At 46.8% G+C, this 14,606-nt stretch overlaps 2 protein-coding genes across 2 annotated transcripts; both read right to left on the bottom strand.

The window, feature by feature from the left end:
* Positions 1-1,278: 1,278 nt before the first annotated feature.
* Positions 1,279-8,853, bottom strand: C1R (complement C1r). Its single transcript, XM_065742192.1, has 11 exons — positions 8,787-8,853; positions 7,827-8,055; positions 7,417-7,609; positions 7,097-7,240; positions 6,742-6,938; positions 6,133-6,280; positions 5,925-6,046; positions 5,270-5,348; positions 4,706-4,846; positions 2,948-3,022; positions 1,279-2,736 (listed from the first exon to the last, which is right to left on the bottom strand). The coding sequence occupies exons 1-11, from the start codon at positions 8,792-8,794 to the stop codon at positions 1,940-1,942; spliced, it is 2,133 nt and encodes a 710-aa protein (XP_065598264.1). The 5' UTR covers positions 8,795-8,853; the 3' UTR covers positions 1,279-1,939.
* A 4,182-nt stretch (positions 8,854-13,035) lies between these two features.
* Positions 13,036-14,541, bottom strand: RBP5 (retinol binding protein 5). Its single transcript, XM_065740983.1, has 4 exons — positions 14,334-14,541; positions 13,941-14,119; positions 13,464-13,565; positions 13,036-13,179 (listed from the first exon to the last, which is right to left on the bottom strand). Exons 1-4 carry the CDS (start codon positions 14,404-14,406, stop codon positions 13,126-13,128), a joined length of 408 nt encoding a protein of 135 aa, XP_065597055.1. The 5' UTR covers positions 14,407-14,541; the 3' UTR covers positions 13,036-13,125.
* Between the last annotated feature and the right edge of the window lie 65 nt (positions 14,542-14,606).

Raw genomic sequence — 14,606 nt, forward strand, 5'->3', positions numbered from 1 at the left:
TAATTCATTGCTCCTATGCAACTAGACACCTTAGTTAGCAGCCAGCTGAACATGATTCAGCAGTATGGCCAAGAAGGCCAGTGACGTCCTGGCTTCTGTCACGAGTAGTACAGTCAGCAAGACCACCAGGGATGTGAATATGCCCCTGTACTTGGCTCTGGTGAGGCTGCACCTCAAGTACTGTGTTCAGTTTTGTGCCCCTCTATACAAGAAAGACACTGCGGTTCTGGAGTGTGTTCAAAGAAGGGCAACAAAGCTGGTGAAGGTTCTGGAACAAGTTTTGTGAAGAGCAGCTGAGGGAGCTGGGGTTGTTCAGTCTGGAGGAGGCTCAGGGGAGACCTCCTCACTCTCTACACCTACCTGAAAGGAGGTAGTGGTGAAGTGGGGGTCAGTCTCCTTTCCCAGGTAACTAGCGATAGAACAAGAGGTAATGGCCTTAAGTTGTCCCAGGGGAGGTTCAGATTGGATATTAGGAAAAATTTCTTAGAAACAGTGGCAAAGTACTGGAATGGGATGCCCAGGGAGGTGGTGGAGTCACCATCCCTGGAGGTTTTCAAGAAAAGGGTAGATGTGGCACTGGGACACATGGTTTAGTGGGCGTAGTGATGGTGGGTTGATGGTTGGAGTAGGTCATCTTAGTGGTCTTTTCCAACCCTAATGATTCTATGATTCTGTGATCTAACGTTTACGTGCTTTTGTTCCATTTTGCCCGTAAAATAGGTGATATCAACAGAATTCTGACTTCTGGAGGTCATGAGTGAGTTTATATCAGATACACAATTACAAAAATACATGAAATTGTATATATAACAACTATATAAAATTTATATAATTATATAATTGTATATATAACTACAATATATAATAATCCTGAGGTTAATATAGTTAATATACCTAAGGGCATATTAACTCAAAAGCAAATGAGAAAAATTGACACCAGAGATTTGGACCTGGCTCACAGGTCTTACTCTGAAAACAGAACAAGAAGGCAACTTTGATCATACAGCCAGAGCTCCTGTCACTGGGGTAAGGTTCTACAGAAACAAAACTACTTAAGAGACAACTGCAGGGAATATGCACAACACTAGAGGCATCTTCTCTCTGAGTAAGATAATCATTTTAGAGCTACTGTTCTGCAGTTAGAGCTTTATTTCACATGGTATACAAAAAAATGTGATGTCAAGTTCTGCTCAGTAAATATTCCTGGGAACTTTTCTTCACGAGATGGATTGTTGTATTCCTTTTCACTTGAATGTGGTGTTACACAGTTGGCTCTTGACTACCTTGAAGCCATCTACAGTCTCAGACTGTGTAACAACAGCTTTGTGAGAAGAGAGCAACTACCACCAACTAGAAATATTTTAGTGGCAGATAAAGCAATCACGCTATAGATTAAGTCTGTAAGTTGCTTTCAGTTATAGTAGTTGTTAAAAAACAAAGGAAAACGTAACACACCCAGTTTCTCCAGCAATTATTTTAATATTCATAGAATTTGATTGATGCCAATGGGCATATGCACACTGTACTCAACACATCCTTCAAGGTTTGCTGCACTGCAAGCTTTACACACAATGTGGGCTACAAAATTAAACTGCAGTAGTTTGATAATTATTGTCAGCACTTTAGACAATAGTATATTTCCAGCTATGAGATCTCTGATATTATTAAGGCTTCATCCAATAATAAGACTGCATCTGGAAGAACTAGAACATCTATGAAGGCCTCCCATAGACTGCTAGTGGGACAGCAGTTTTGCTAAGTTTTGATGGTGCCACCAAATTCATCAAGCAATACAGTGGTTTTCAGAAATGCTCATGATTAAGGTTACACAGTCTCCATGTTTGAAAAGCCTTTGGGACATCGAAAAAAGCTTTGGATATGATTTTCTGTATCTGGAAATCTATACGACACCGGTGATTCTTCAGCTGGACAGGAACATTTAGAGCCTAACCTCCTTTATTATCCCTTTGATCCAGTCCAAATAGCTGAGGATCTTGGTGTAGAAGCCATAACCTTGGGCACAACCAATACCCCAAGAAACAATACCTGTAGCCACCCACCGACCACTTTCCATGTCTAACACTGTGAAGACACTCCCACTATCCCCCTGGCACGTATCTCGTTTCTCCATGCGGAAGCCAGCGCAGAACATGTTCTCAGAGAAAACCATGTCTCTATTCTTATTATTCAGCCAACTCTGGCATTTCTCCCGAGAAACTGCTGGGAGTTTCACATATTTCAAATGATTTGAAAGGAAGTTTTTTTCCACACCAAAGCCACTCACGTAGCCCATGTATCCATCCAAGTAGAATGTGGTGTTGCTAGTATCTGGGAGACAGATGGGTAGTACTGTAGGGCCCAGGGTTACTGGGTATTTCAGCTCCAGCAGTGCTATGTCTCCATTGTAGTTTTGCTCGTCATTAGGATTGTAATCAGGATGGATAAAGATCCTACGTACGGGGTGGTTACCCATCTTGTACAGCTCTTCTACATCAGTGTGGCCAAGGAAGATGTAGGCATCCTCTGTTAGCTGATCTAGGCTTACATTGTTCCTTGCTGACCCTTTGGGGAAGATGGTGTGGGCAGCAGTCAAGATCCAGCGATCACTCAGAAGTGCTCCACCTCCACGTCCATTGATTTCAGTCAGAGCCTGCCAAGGGAAATTGCCCTTGCCTGCTCGATCACCACCAACAATCCTGTGGACTTCGACAACAGGCCTGTCTGGCTTCCCACACACTGTGGAGAAAAGCAAGGAGATCACGACATCCTTCATTGCCTTGGCTTGTCTCTCTCTTACCTATACCATCACTGTTCACCTTATTTTTGTCTTCCTGGATGTATTTCCCTGTCCTTCCTCACTGACACTGTTATTCTCACTCTCCTCTCTGCATGTTGCTGATAAGCATAGATTGGTAAACACCAGACAATGTCCTGTTTCTTTACTGACCTGGCAAGCAGGTAGGAATCCTCTCCTGGCCATCTCGATCCACCCACGTTCCCTCAGGAGAGCAGGTGTATGTATCTGTAGGATGAGAAGGGAGTGAATGAGACCCAGGCACGGGGCAGGAAGAATGGAAAGGTTCCTCTCTCCAAGGAGTCCCACATGCTGCACTCAGTCCTCCCATCCCAAAAGCACCCTTTGTCAGGAAATAGCTGCCTGTAGTATAATCTGGAATGTGTCCATATGGGACACATGCATCTTGAAGTGCCTCAGTTCTAGGTGAAGAACAGGAAAGTTCAGGCACCACTTCTGTAGAAGAAAAGCCTAAGGAGTCATCTGAGCAAATAACTTCATGTGCTTGCAGAGCTCTGTTTGACTTTATTTAGCCCAAAGAGAGGTAAGAAGAAGATATGGGGATTTTACATTCACGTCTCTGGTTGCGGTTGTTTGAAGAGTGTAGGACAGTGTGTTTTGTCCTCGAAACAGGAAAAAGATTAAGCTGTTACTGTACACGATCAGTATCTATTTCTGAGTCTGTGTTACCTGCCACATAACATAACTTCTCAACACAAATTCCACTGCCTCCAAAATAACTGCTCTTCTTGGAAAGTTGGTGGTGGTGACTAAAAATAATTTATATACAATCAATACATTTTATACAATTTACACTGCATTAAGTGTTTCCAAGAAACTGTTGGCTGTTCACTTTGAAAAATGACACTTTCCCATCAGAATTTTACATGTGCTAGTGCTGATATTCACTTGCTTCTGATTTGACCTATTCAGACTGAGCTCTGACTCTTTAGCAAGGAGTTAAGCGCAGGTGCAAAAATAGTCAAATTCAACATTAGTAATGGGCCAAACTGTCCCATAAACTGTTGACACCCCTTCTCCCCCCCTTTTTCAGGTCAGAGGGCCTGTGGGCCTACTGTCCCCCTGTCATGGACACAGACAGATTTAGAGATAACTCCATGACAGTTATCAACTTAAAGCAGCCCCCTTACCTGCCATATTCCCTGCCCCCATTGCCAGTGCATCAACTCTGAGGCATGCTGCAGAACTGTTTGTGGGTCTGTGTTGCCAATCATATCCAGGAACAGATTCAGGTTTATTTACGTATTTATTCATTTTTGTGGAAGCTAAATGAGCAGCCGGGGCAAAGAAATCACTGATGTTCTGTTTTTCTTGTCACCAAAACTCCTATGTCATCAAATCACATCTCAGGTGCAAAAAGAAGGCAAATGAATGGTTTCGAATGTTACCTTAATTTTTCTGACTTGCAACATTGATTTTTCTGCATGTATGTTATTTAGCTTCTAGATGTCTCAGCTACTGGTCAGAATACCGAAGAGAGTAAACATTAGAGTGGAGTGGAGCGGGTTTTGAGTTTATTTACTGACATTTAGAACAACATGAATTTATGTGATTGGGCTGCAGCATATTGGTGCATTGTGTCTCAGATTTTGGTGAAAGAATGAAATACACCAGAGGAAAAAAATCATGACTACAGATGACTATCATGAGAATCATGAATAAAACCTTCAACAAAAGTAAAAGAGAGCCTGGAGGAGGGATATGAAGGACTCTGGGAATGAAGTACGGTTGCAACACACCTCAGGACCTATGCTGCAGAGCCAAGGAAAGGTTGGAAAGTCTTCACAGGAGCCCCAAGACTGGGGAGTAGAGATTAGGACAAGTCTAACTAGAGATCGTAGTGGGATTTTCATGTCAGTATTTCAATATTTGTGTGTGATCAGAACTCACCACCTCCTGCTCCGGTGACAATGTGATAATACGGTTCATTGCACTGGTATGTGATCACTGACTGGTAGGTGTTGTTTGCAAGTTTGTTAACATAACTGAACATTCCATTGGTCAGTTTGGCAGGGCTGCCACAGTTCACAACTACAAAAAAGAAAGAGAGAAAGAAAGAGATGAGTAGAAGACAGCCTTAATACCTGTAGGTTAAGGCTTGATTTGGATTGTGGCCATGTTCTGAAGGATGGTGAGGACCAATTAGTACAAGTGGGCAGAGACTGGTTGTTCCAAAATGGATCCCAAACTGGGACCTTTTGCTTTTAGATGTTACAACACTGTATTGACTTATTAGTGATAATTTTTGTAGGGGAGGAAAAACATTTGGGTTTTTGGAAACAAAAAGTGAATGAGAGTTAACAGTGGACAAGGTGGCCTTTACAGGTCCTTCCAGTCAGCATACCTAATAAGTCCATGACCAAAGACAAACTGAGGCACAGAAGCTGAACTCCCTGCGTTACATGAGGGGATAACCTAGAGCAAGGGGCAAAATTCAACACTCAGATCACTCACTTTCACACTGGGGCATGGGTTGGTGCCATGTCCCATCAGCCTGGCAGACAGCAGTGAAGGACAGCAGCTTCTGCTTGCCCTGCAAAGAAAACAAACAAAAAAAACATTGCTGGCTGTATGGAGCCCCATATTCCCTTCAGACAACAAATTCCCTTCCCTCACACATTGTCCTGTCTGCCCTTCTATTGCTCCCTCACAGCACTGCGTTCCAGTTGCTGGCCTCTCCCTTTGTTGCCCTCCTTCCATCTTGTATTTGCTACAGGGTACAAATTACATATAACAGACCAAAATGAAAGCAGCCAGCAACCATAAAAATGTGGCAGGTCTGAGGTGCTGGCAATACAGAGTCCTGACAGCAGGATGGCAATGAAGGCAGGCAGCATATTCTGCTTCAAGTCTGATTTTATACCCTTTCAATGAGACTCTTGTTTATCAGTTCTTCCTGGGATCTCTGCTCTCATCTACAGGGGCTTGCCTTTTTGTGAGACAAAGAGCATACAAGGAAGGAGGCTAGGAAAAGAGAAAACACTGGGAAAAAATGCCTACAGATGCAGGGAAAAACAGAAACCTCGAGAGATCGCCAGGAGTAAAGTCTCCAAAGAAAACTTTCAACTGAAAGTTGAAAGACATGGACTGAAGACAGAAAACAGCTCACCTCCATCAAGCTATAGCCAGTCTTGCAGCTGACAATGAAATAGTCTAGATATCGATACACGGGTTGCAGGTCTTTGATGATGGTAAACTGATCCCGTGGGACAGGCTGTGGGCACCGTATTCCTGTTAGAAAAAGGGATGAAGTGGGTGGTTATTAATAAATGGTGTAGATAGGCCGTAGTAGTCTTTGGGGGGAAGAAATATCTTACTCTCTGAGGTGTAGTGGATCTTCCAGCCACGACTGAACCCCGATTCATCAGTGAAGAAGAGTATGTCCACCTCATTGCTTTTGGTTTCTATGCTGCCAGGTGACTTCTTACCACAGAATTCACCAATCTCTCTCCCTCGTGCTTGGATCTGGTAACAAAATCAAGTATCACAGGGAAAGAAACATAAATGTCTTCACTTTAGTATCCATCCCTCAATCAAGACCAAGTTTGCCAAAGTGCCTAACGATGGGCAGGCTGGCTGTCTGATCTATCTTTGCACTCTCAGATCAGAATTGACCAACAACAACCTCTACTTCTCCTTTACTGTAGGAACTGGAGCTATCAACCAGTTTGAATCCTGAGACTAAAGCAAAAGGACAAAAAACCTCAAGAAAGATGATTTTCTTGTTCCATTCAGAGGAGCCTATTGGTCTCAGGACAATGATAATTAAAGGCTCTGAGGGAGGGACAAGGGAACAGCTCCATTTTCCATGCTGGGGCATTCTTTTTGTACTAATTCTGTATTTCTCATGATAGTAGTGGTATCTGTAGAATTCCTGTCCAGCCCTGGCTGCAGGGCTTGAAGGAGAATTTGCTAATTTCCAGTACCTTGAGCTGATCATAGGGACAATGGACTTGCTGGTGGTCATCAATCTCAAAGGGTTCCAAGAACTTTAGAATGATAGACAAGCCTTTTTCCAGACGGATGCTGTAGTTACACTGGAGGTCTTCAGGATAGTGGTGGGGATACTCGGGGCTGCTCAGGTACCCAGATGACTCCGTGAACAACTCACTGCTGCACTCCACTGTTGTAGAGGAAGAAAGCAAAGGTCACAACATGGGGCTGCGCCAGCTGATGTCCCGTTAACTGCTTCCTAAACCACTTCTCCCACCCTCTCCGGCCAAAAGGCTCCTGCTCTGGAATCCTCCATAGTCCATCTGATCTTTCAGACTTTTGGTTTACCTTTGCAGGAGTGGTAGTCACTTTGGAGCTGATAGCCAGGTCGGCAAGAACAGAAGTAGCCACCCACATAGTTGTGACAGATTTGCTGGCATCGAAGCCCATCATCATCCTCAGCAGCATTGTTTGGATCACATTCATCAAGATCTGAAGAGGGAAGAGAGGCTGGGATAAGAGGAGGAAAGCATCAAACCTATCTGCTGTATACTGAAAGTATAGGGAGATCAGTATCTTTGCTCAAGGATTCTCTTGATTTGCCTGTCGAGGAAAATTAGTTGAACCCACAAAGCTTCTTTCTGCATGACAGAGTATTTCCTACTCACCCACAGCTTTATAATAGGCCAGGAAGCCCTTGTAGGGGATGACAGTGCCATTGTCTTCATTGGAGAAATCAGAGTGAAATGAAAGATGCATTCTGTTTCCCTTAGATACAAACTCCTTTCTTCCCGGGTGATTGCCTGTGGTTGACCCAAGCTGCCCACAATATCGCCCCAAGCTCTTCTTGTCTGCTCTGATCTGTCAAGGTTAAGGGGAAATCACTGCAGCCTCGTAACAGTCAGTTATGCACCACTATTATCTAGCCACAAACTGGCAGTTCCTGCTTCACCCGTTACTGTCTTTAGCTCCTTCCCAATCCTCTGTGGGGAGTGTGAGAGGAAGCCTTGTGAATGAACAGCATGCCTCTAGATTCCCATTTCCAGTCACCCAGTCCCCAAGGTATCTATCCACATACCTTAACATAGTCATAGAAACAGGTCTCAGATGGCTCCACATCAAAATATCTGAAGGTCAGCTTCACCACATAGCCTTTGGGAACAATGATATCCCAAGTGCTGATGTTATTGTTGGGATATGGCTTGGGAAAATTTGGGGATCTGATCTCCCCAAAGAACTTTCTCGGGACTGGACTGGAACTGATCACTCCAAAAAAGAGGATGGCCCACAGGAGAAAAGGAACGTGCCTGTGAATACGGCAAGTAAATTATGACATAGCACAAAATTCAGTCATCCAAAATCGGGGGAGAGACTTCACAGGTGCTTGCACCCCGTCTAGCAAAACGCGGACATGAGAGGCCTAGCTGCAGCTCCATCTTTCGGCTAGGGTCACTCTGGAACAAGTAGAACCACAGAAATGAAAACATCAGCACTGACAAACTCCAGCAAGGTGTTGTGATCCAGCCTGCGATCTGTTCACCTAGCAAACACTTTGAGGGAGCATGGGTGAATTCCCCAGGCAGTGGCTGGTTGTTCCCAGTAGTTACAGGCTGTGTTCCTCACAACCATCGTATGCATGGTTCCCCTTTGCTCTGGGGCAGTGGGTTATTTCTGATTGTTGCTAGTTTAGGAGCAGTTTCTGAAGATTTCAGTCTCAGTTTATTAAGGAGCAATCTTGCCGTGCCTCCCATGTAACCCTGTGCGCACACATGCCCAGGTCCTCCTCCTGAAAAATCTGTCTGTCGTTTGTTTCTCTTTCCTTTCCCTCTCCCTCTCTGGGACATGGGACTATCTGTACTCCTCCGAAACACTCTCAACGCCCAGATATAAAACGATCCTTCTTCCTTACCCCTCGCAAAGGTTTACCGGAGTGACAGCAAGCACGGGGTAAGCCTTTTCGATCTGTTCACCTCCCCGAAGAGCCTAATCGCCCACCTCCCTCCCGGAAAGGCGTTGCGTCCCTGTTCCCCACACTCACATCTCCATGCGCTCGGTCGCGGGGCCCGCTGCTCTCTCTGCCCGCTCCGTCCGAGCCCGAGCTCCACGGCCCCCAGCCGCGCAGCCCGGCCCCGCCGAGGGGCGGTGAGAGCAGTGGGTGGGAGGCAGAGCCGGGCTGCGGGCGGCCGGGGCGGCAGCGGGCTCCTCCAGCACGGCGCCTGCTGCCCTCTGCTGCCCAGCTGCCGCAGCTCCGCCTGGCTCTGGGGCCAGGGAGCGCTCTGGGGGTTATTAGACCCTAGCCAGGCAAAAGCAGGCTTTCATTTGTACAGAAGAGGGCAAGGAGGACTAAAAGTGATCACCGGAGGTCTTTGGTGACGATTTTAACTGCATTCCAGCAGCTCCTAAGTATGCCCTCCTACAGCCTCTCCTATTCCTTCTCGGACAGTTTTCTGGTATAGAGAGAAGCACGGAAATTTCAGTCTTAACAGTTTTTTCTAAATGAACTTTAAAAAATAAAACCATAAAAAAAAACCCCACATCTCCTCTGTTCTCATCTGCTAAAGAACACTTCTAATCATTTATTCATTTATTTATTTAGAGATGAGAACTGGGAGCTTTTTCAGGGTAAGAAAGAAACCTCAGGCTTTTGAGTTAAGTAGACATTAATAAAAAGGAATGGGCCTATAGAATTATAAGCATTCTGAGAACAAGTCTTTTATCAAAGGCTCTTATTTGCTGCAATTGTCTGAAGTGTTTTTAGGAGAAACAAGATGGACCAAGCCTTTGTTATATAATGGAGAAAGGAGAAAATATAGAAATTTGCAAACACGTTTCTGGCTTTCATCAACACAGTGCCCAAGCCTTGTACTGAACTTCACAAACTTCAAAATCTCACAGCTTTCAGATTTTGTTGTAACACCATTCTAGTGTTTTCTCTTTGAATTATGGATGCATGGAAGTTAATGAGTTTCTTGCATTGAAATCACAGGAAATAATCCACAACTACAAAAACATGTTGAATGAAGAGGAAAATGGTGTTTATAAAAGAATGAAGAAAGCTTTTCCAGGATATTTATGGAACTGCACTGAAGACCAGAAGAACTGATGATCAAAATGCCTTTGAATTATTTGGAAAAGATCATGTAAATGTGCAGTTAGTGCCCCTTGAATAACAGCGTATGGCCCCAAATGTCTGAATTAAGATTAAGCAGGGGATATTATACTGGTACTTCCTATTGTATGAATTTGGGCAGCCTCACTTCTGTGCTGTGGTAGAGGTGGTTCTTCTGACTTACTGTCCCACCCAAAGGGAAGCTTTAACTTAAAGGCACCACATGTGGAAAGAAGCTGGGAAGCACCAGAAACTGCTGAGTGACCTGTTAACCAGCAGGTCACTGGTAGAGAGTGTTCACTTGCAAATAATGGATCGGCAGATGTAATTTAGGATCACCTGTAAAGAAGCTGATCATTTCAGTGTGTCATTTACCGGAATCTCACAACCAAGCATTAGGAGCTATTAGGAGTTCCCAGAGGCACTTTCAAAATAAATCTCCCCTGTGTTTTGTTGTTACTTTTCTTTTCCCCCTGGCAACACCAGGGAGAGTACTTCAGCTGCTAAAGTGGGGGTGAACAGCTTGGGGTGCGCCTGTCTGGAGCAGCCCACTTCCTCTTTGTGCCCCATAGACCTATTTGGATTCCCTTTGTTTTGCTCCAGTGCTCCTGCTGGGTGGTGCCCCACTTCAGATGTTCTGTGTAATTTCTCTGGTGCTTTAAATACAATGTGTTTCAGGAGGTTATCAAAAAGAAAGATGGTCGGCAGCCTAGGAGCATGCACGAGATTATTCTCCGATGAGCAGACCCACTCACACACTGAAAAGACATTGAGATACCTCATCCTCAAACCTGAAGCAAGAAAGACAGAGGAACACCTCTCTTAGGCCTCCTGTAGCTACTCCACCTCTCTTACAGTATAATCATCCAGCCAGGGCCACAGACTTGGGTTCACCTGTTGTAGTGCAGCCTCCCAAGACACTCTGCAATCGCAGGATAAGCTACCACTGTGCTTTGACTGAGTGAGATGGGATGAGCAGGCACTCCCTGTCTCTGACTGGAATTCTGGCAATTTGAGCCACAGCCTGATCTGAGGTACTAGGACAGTACAAGCTGGAGAGCACTGGAATGGCATGGCTGGAAGAGAGTTCCAAGATTGCCTCACTGCAGTTATGGACAGAGAGGAAAGTTTGCTAGCTAAAGTCAATTATACTGTTGTCTAAAATAGCCCTAAGTGAAAAGGCCCTTGAGCTCTCGAGGACTGCATCAGGCTGTGATCCTTGATGTCTCTCTGAGTTGGGACGCCTCTCAAAGTAAGCTTCTTGAGGTTCACTGCTGATAGATGTCAAAGAAGAGGAGCCCTTTTTGGGACAGATCATCTGCTGAGAGCCAACAAAAGGAAAAGGTGAGTAATTCACTGAAGGAGAGAAGATCCCTAAGCATGCAACTGAGGTTAGAAACCTCCCCTCCAATACTCTGTTGTAAGTTTCAAATGAACATTGCCATCTCAGTCCTTTAACTAAGTCACTGCATTTGACTGTGTCAAATTGGCTAACGCTTCACTGTTGATTAAATACTACTTAGAATCATACGATCTATCTTTGTGATTTATCTTAGAAGTATTAATAAACCCCAAATAGTTGCTAAAACTAGAGTTGCGTGGAAATCAACTGGCAGCACATTAACACCGAGATTCTTTCCCTGGGCACTTTACCTCCAAACACTCCTTTTGACTAAGCAATGTTCAGATATCTCCACGTGACCATTTATTGCCCTTTGGGGACACTCTGCCACTAGTCTGAGGGCTTGGGCTTCACACAGCTTCACTGTAATATTAAATGGTTTATCACTTTTTCAGACAAATCACGCCACTTCTACAGCTCTGGTTTATGTACAGAAGGTGACCTACATCAAAAAAAGGCTCAGGACTGTAGGAATGGATCTTCTCCCCGGTGTGAAGTGGTAAACAGCAACCAACAAATTGTTAGTGCTATTATGTAGTACTTGAAACACTGTAATAGTCTGGAACACTTATGATTATTATGGCTGTGGACCACATCAAACAGGTCTGATTCCTATTGGTGGTCAGGCACAACTGAATGCTTCCCTAATATGAAATGCTTCCCTAATATGATCTGTACAGAATGGCTGGCACAGTCAGAAGCAAACCATTCGGCCCACTCAGGATATCACCTCAGGGGCTTCTTTGTCAATTATGTGGATGGTTGGCCTGCCAGTGTAAGAGTCTGTCATGCTCAGCCACTTGAAGGCAATAGCTATCTACCACCAAACTAGAATGTAGGACAGAAGACCAAAGTTAAGAAAGTACAGCAGCTTTTGGTGCAGAGCCTGAAATAAGGCAATCACACAATCTGGAGGATATCAGTCTGGACACGGTGAAGCAACCTTGTGTTGGGGATCAGAATCAACTCTCAGCCTCCTTGTACAGAAGAGTGGGATGAGGGCAATTACTCAATCAGCTCCTCAGCTGCTGTCTATGAGCTATGAAAGTCAAGGGGAATAGTAAAGCCAGGTGAAGTGCAGACACTAGAGACAGAGGTTTCTTACATCTGGAGGAAAGGCAGAGCAACCTTCTCTCTCTGGGCTTTCCCAGGAGTGCAGTGAACATGAACTACAAGGGGCTTCCTACCTTACCCCAGCCTTTGGATTTCACACAAAAATCTTTGACATCGAAAAACCATTTCTGTGCTATAGCTTGAAGATTTCGGGATCCTGAGAAAAATATGATTGCATGCAACAGGATCTGGGGGCTTGCCCTGGTGGTTTCAGAAGGGGCAGCCTCAGCTGTCCTTGCTGACTCGGGCCTCCAAATTCTGCTTTCCAGAGGAAGCCGAAGGACCGTGCTGGGGGTGCCACAGCGGGGGGAGGCAGGAGAAGAGAACAACGCGGGCCAGTGAGCCGCCTGCCTGGGCTCAGCAGCGGCAAGTGCCTATGGCCACCCATGCGCAACTCTCCGCAGCGTGGGGGGGCTGGATGGCCTCCGCCTCACCTCACTCCCTCCCATTCAGCTCTTATTCTGAAAGGAGCCGCCGTGCACTCTGCGGCCCATCTTCCTCCCTGCCTCGACCCACCCTGGCCGCACTCCGGCCGTGCCCTCTCCCCGCCTCTCCCTTCCAGGGGCCCGGCCCACCATGACCTAACCACGGGCCGGGGGAGGCCTTCTTCCACCCTGCCGCGTAGCGAGGCAGAAGAAAACACGCTGCTACAGGGAGCCTGGCTCGCTGCCATCGAGTTTGCTTCTTTAATCTGTGGCAGTTCACACTGGAGAGTGGGGCACCAGCCTGGGCATCTGTCCCAGCAGCCAGCGGTCACTTCACTTTCTGGAAGACCTGAACACAGACCTCATCTTCAGCCGTCATGCGCTGGGGAAAAGAAGAGAAAAAGGAGTTCAGGCTGCAGCCCTGTGTCCTCTGGCCGAGCCTTGTCAGGTCACCCTGAGGGTAGGAAGGGCTGCAGCTTCTGCTGCGCAGCGTTAACTTTTGAACCCTGGTGGCGGATGTTTATGAGAAGTGGCCATCGCCCCTGAGGAGACACAGCGAAGCCTGAGAGGAGCTGGAAGGAGGCTGTGCAATGACACCAGCATCTCACAGCACTTGCACTGTGCTCCCCACCACCCAGCAGGCAAGCTGCATGGGCTCTTCCTCACCAGGTGCAGCCGGTCTCCCTCCAGCCAGTGCCGCCAGCCACGGTTCCTCTTCTCCCCTAGCTGCTCACATACCAGCTGGTCACCCTCCCAGAATACAGTCGTCTGAAAAATAGCAGAGGGAAAGACATGTACCGAACAAAAGCAATACAGACTTCCAGTGATGACACTGTGCGTTCCCATCACATTTTCAAATGGTCCCTGATATAGTTGGTGTCTCTTGGATGGCTCCTTGGGAGTGATGCTCTTTGTGGCAAGATCTAGTACCCTTCTTGATCCCAAAGCATCAGGTCTGTGGCTGTGTGTTGTTCGCCCCGCTCACTGGGAGTGATTTACTTATAGAGCCCGTGGCTCCAGACCTGCAGTGCAGGCCAGCTCTGGGCTGGGCTCTCACCTTGCTTGTGAACTAAAAGCCAGACAAGTCCCTCAAGTTCTGGTTCATCCCAGTTGCCATTATCTAGCCCCACTCGGGATCCTCACCTGGCACTTGCGCCCATCTACGGGTCCCAGATCTTCCTCAAACTGGACCCCCAGGTCAAAATCCATGACATAGTCTCGCAGGGAGGTGATTGTGCGGATGATCATGTGGTCCCCTGTGTGGATAATCTCTTTGTCAGGCTTCAGCAGGCAGACCAACTTGCGGAGGACCACGTTGATATCTGGAGGATGAAACGGAGGGGAGACATATGGGCTGCCCAGGCTCCTCATCTCTTTGAGCAGGGGGCCCCAGCTCCAGGGATGCCTCCTCTCCCCCTCCCACCGAAAGTGACAGTCTCAGACAGAATGCCCGACGGGTTGCCCAAGCCCGGGTCCCGCGGGCTGACATTTTTGGAGACAAAAAGGAGAAAGAGGGAAGGAGGAGGGAAGAGTTACCCAACGCGCGAAGGTAATTGTCCATATTCTCCTGCGAGACGAAGCGGTAATAGCCGCTGAGGTTGGGCAGCATCTCGGGACGGAGCACCTGGCCGGCGGCAGAGCGCAGCGGGGAAAGCGTAGAGCGGAGCGAGGAAGCGCAGCGCGGGGCGGGCACGGCGAGCCGCGGGCTCCTCGCCGAACTAAGAGTCCCGGCGGGCCCGTCCCCGCTCCGGCACCCCCGCCTCGGGGCGGGAGAGCGTGAATCACCCCCGCCCCTCCGCCCGCCTCCCG

This window comes from Cyrtonyx montezumae, unplaced genomic scaffold (assembly GCF_038088225.1).
Source record: "Cyrtonyx montezumae isolate F1298 unplaced genomic scaffold, pur_monq_1.0 scaffold_3, whole genome shotgun sequence".
Classification (NCBI taxonomy): domain Eukaryota; kingdom Metazoa; phylum Chordata; class Aves; order Galliformes; family Odontophoridae; genus Cyrtonyx; species Cyrtonyx montezumae.

Bases quoted from the DNA above. Each gene is read 5' to 3' on its own strand.
- C1R (XM_065742192.1), bottom strand. The intron at 7,241-7,416 runs GTGAGTAGGAAA...TTCCCTCTTCAG, and splicing joins GGCCTATTATAAAGCTGTGG to ATCTTGATGAATGTGATCCA. The intron at 3,023-4,705 runs GTGAGTTCTGAT...CTCATCCTACAG, and splicing joins TGTCACCGGAGCAGGAGGTG to ATACATACACCTGCTCTCCT.
- RBP5 (XM_065740983.1), bottom strand. From the start codon at position 14,406: ATGCTGCCCAACCTCAGCGGCTATTACCGCTTCGTCTCGCAGGAGAAT. The intron at 13,566-13,940 runs GTGAGGATCCCG...GCTATTTTTCAG, and splicing joins TAGATGGGCGCAAGTGCCAG to ACGACTGTATTCTGGGAGGG. The intron at 13,180-13,463 runs GTGAGGAAGAGC...TCTTTTCCCCAG, and splicing joins AGGGAGACCGGCTGCACCTG to CGCATGACGGCTGAAGATGA.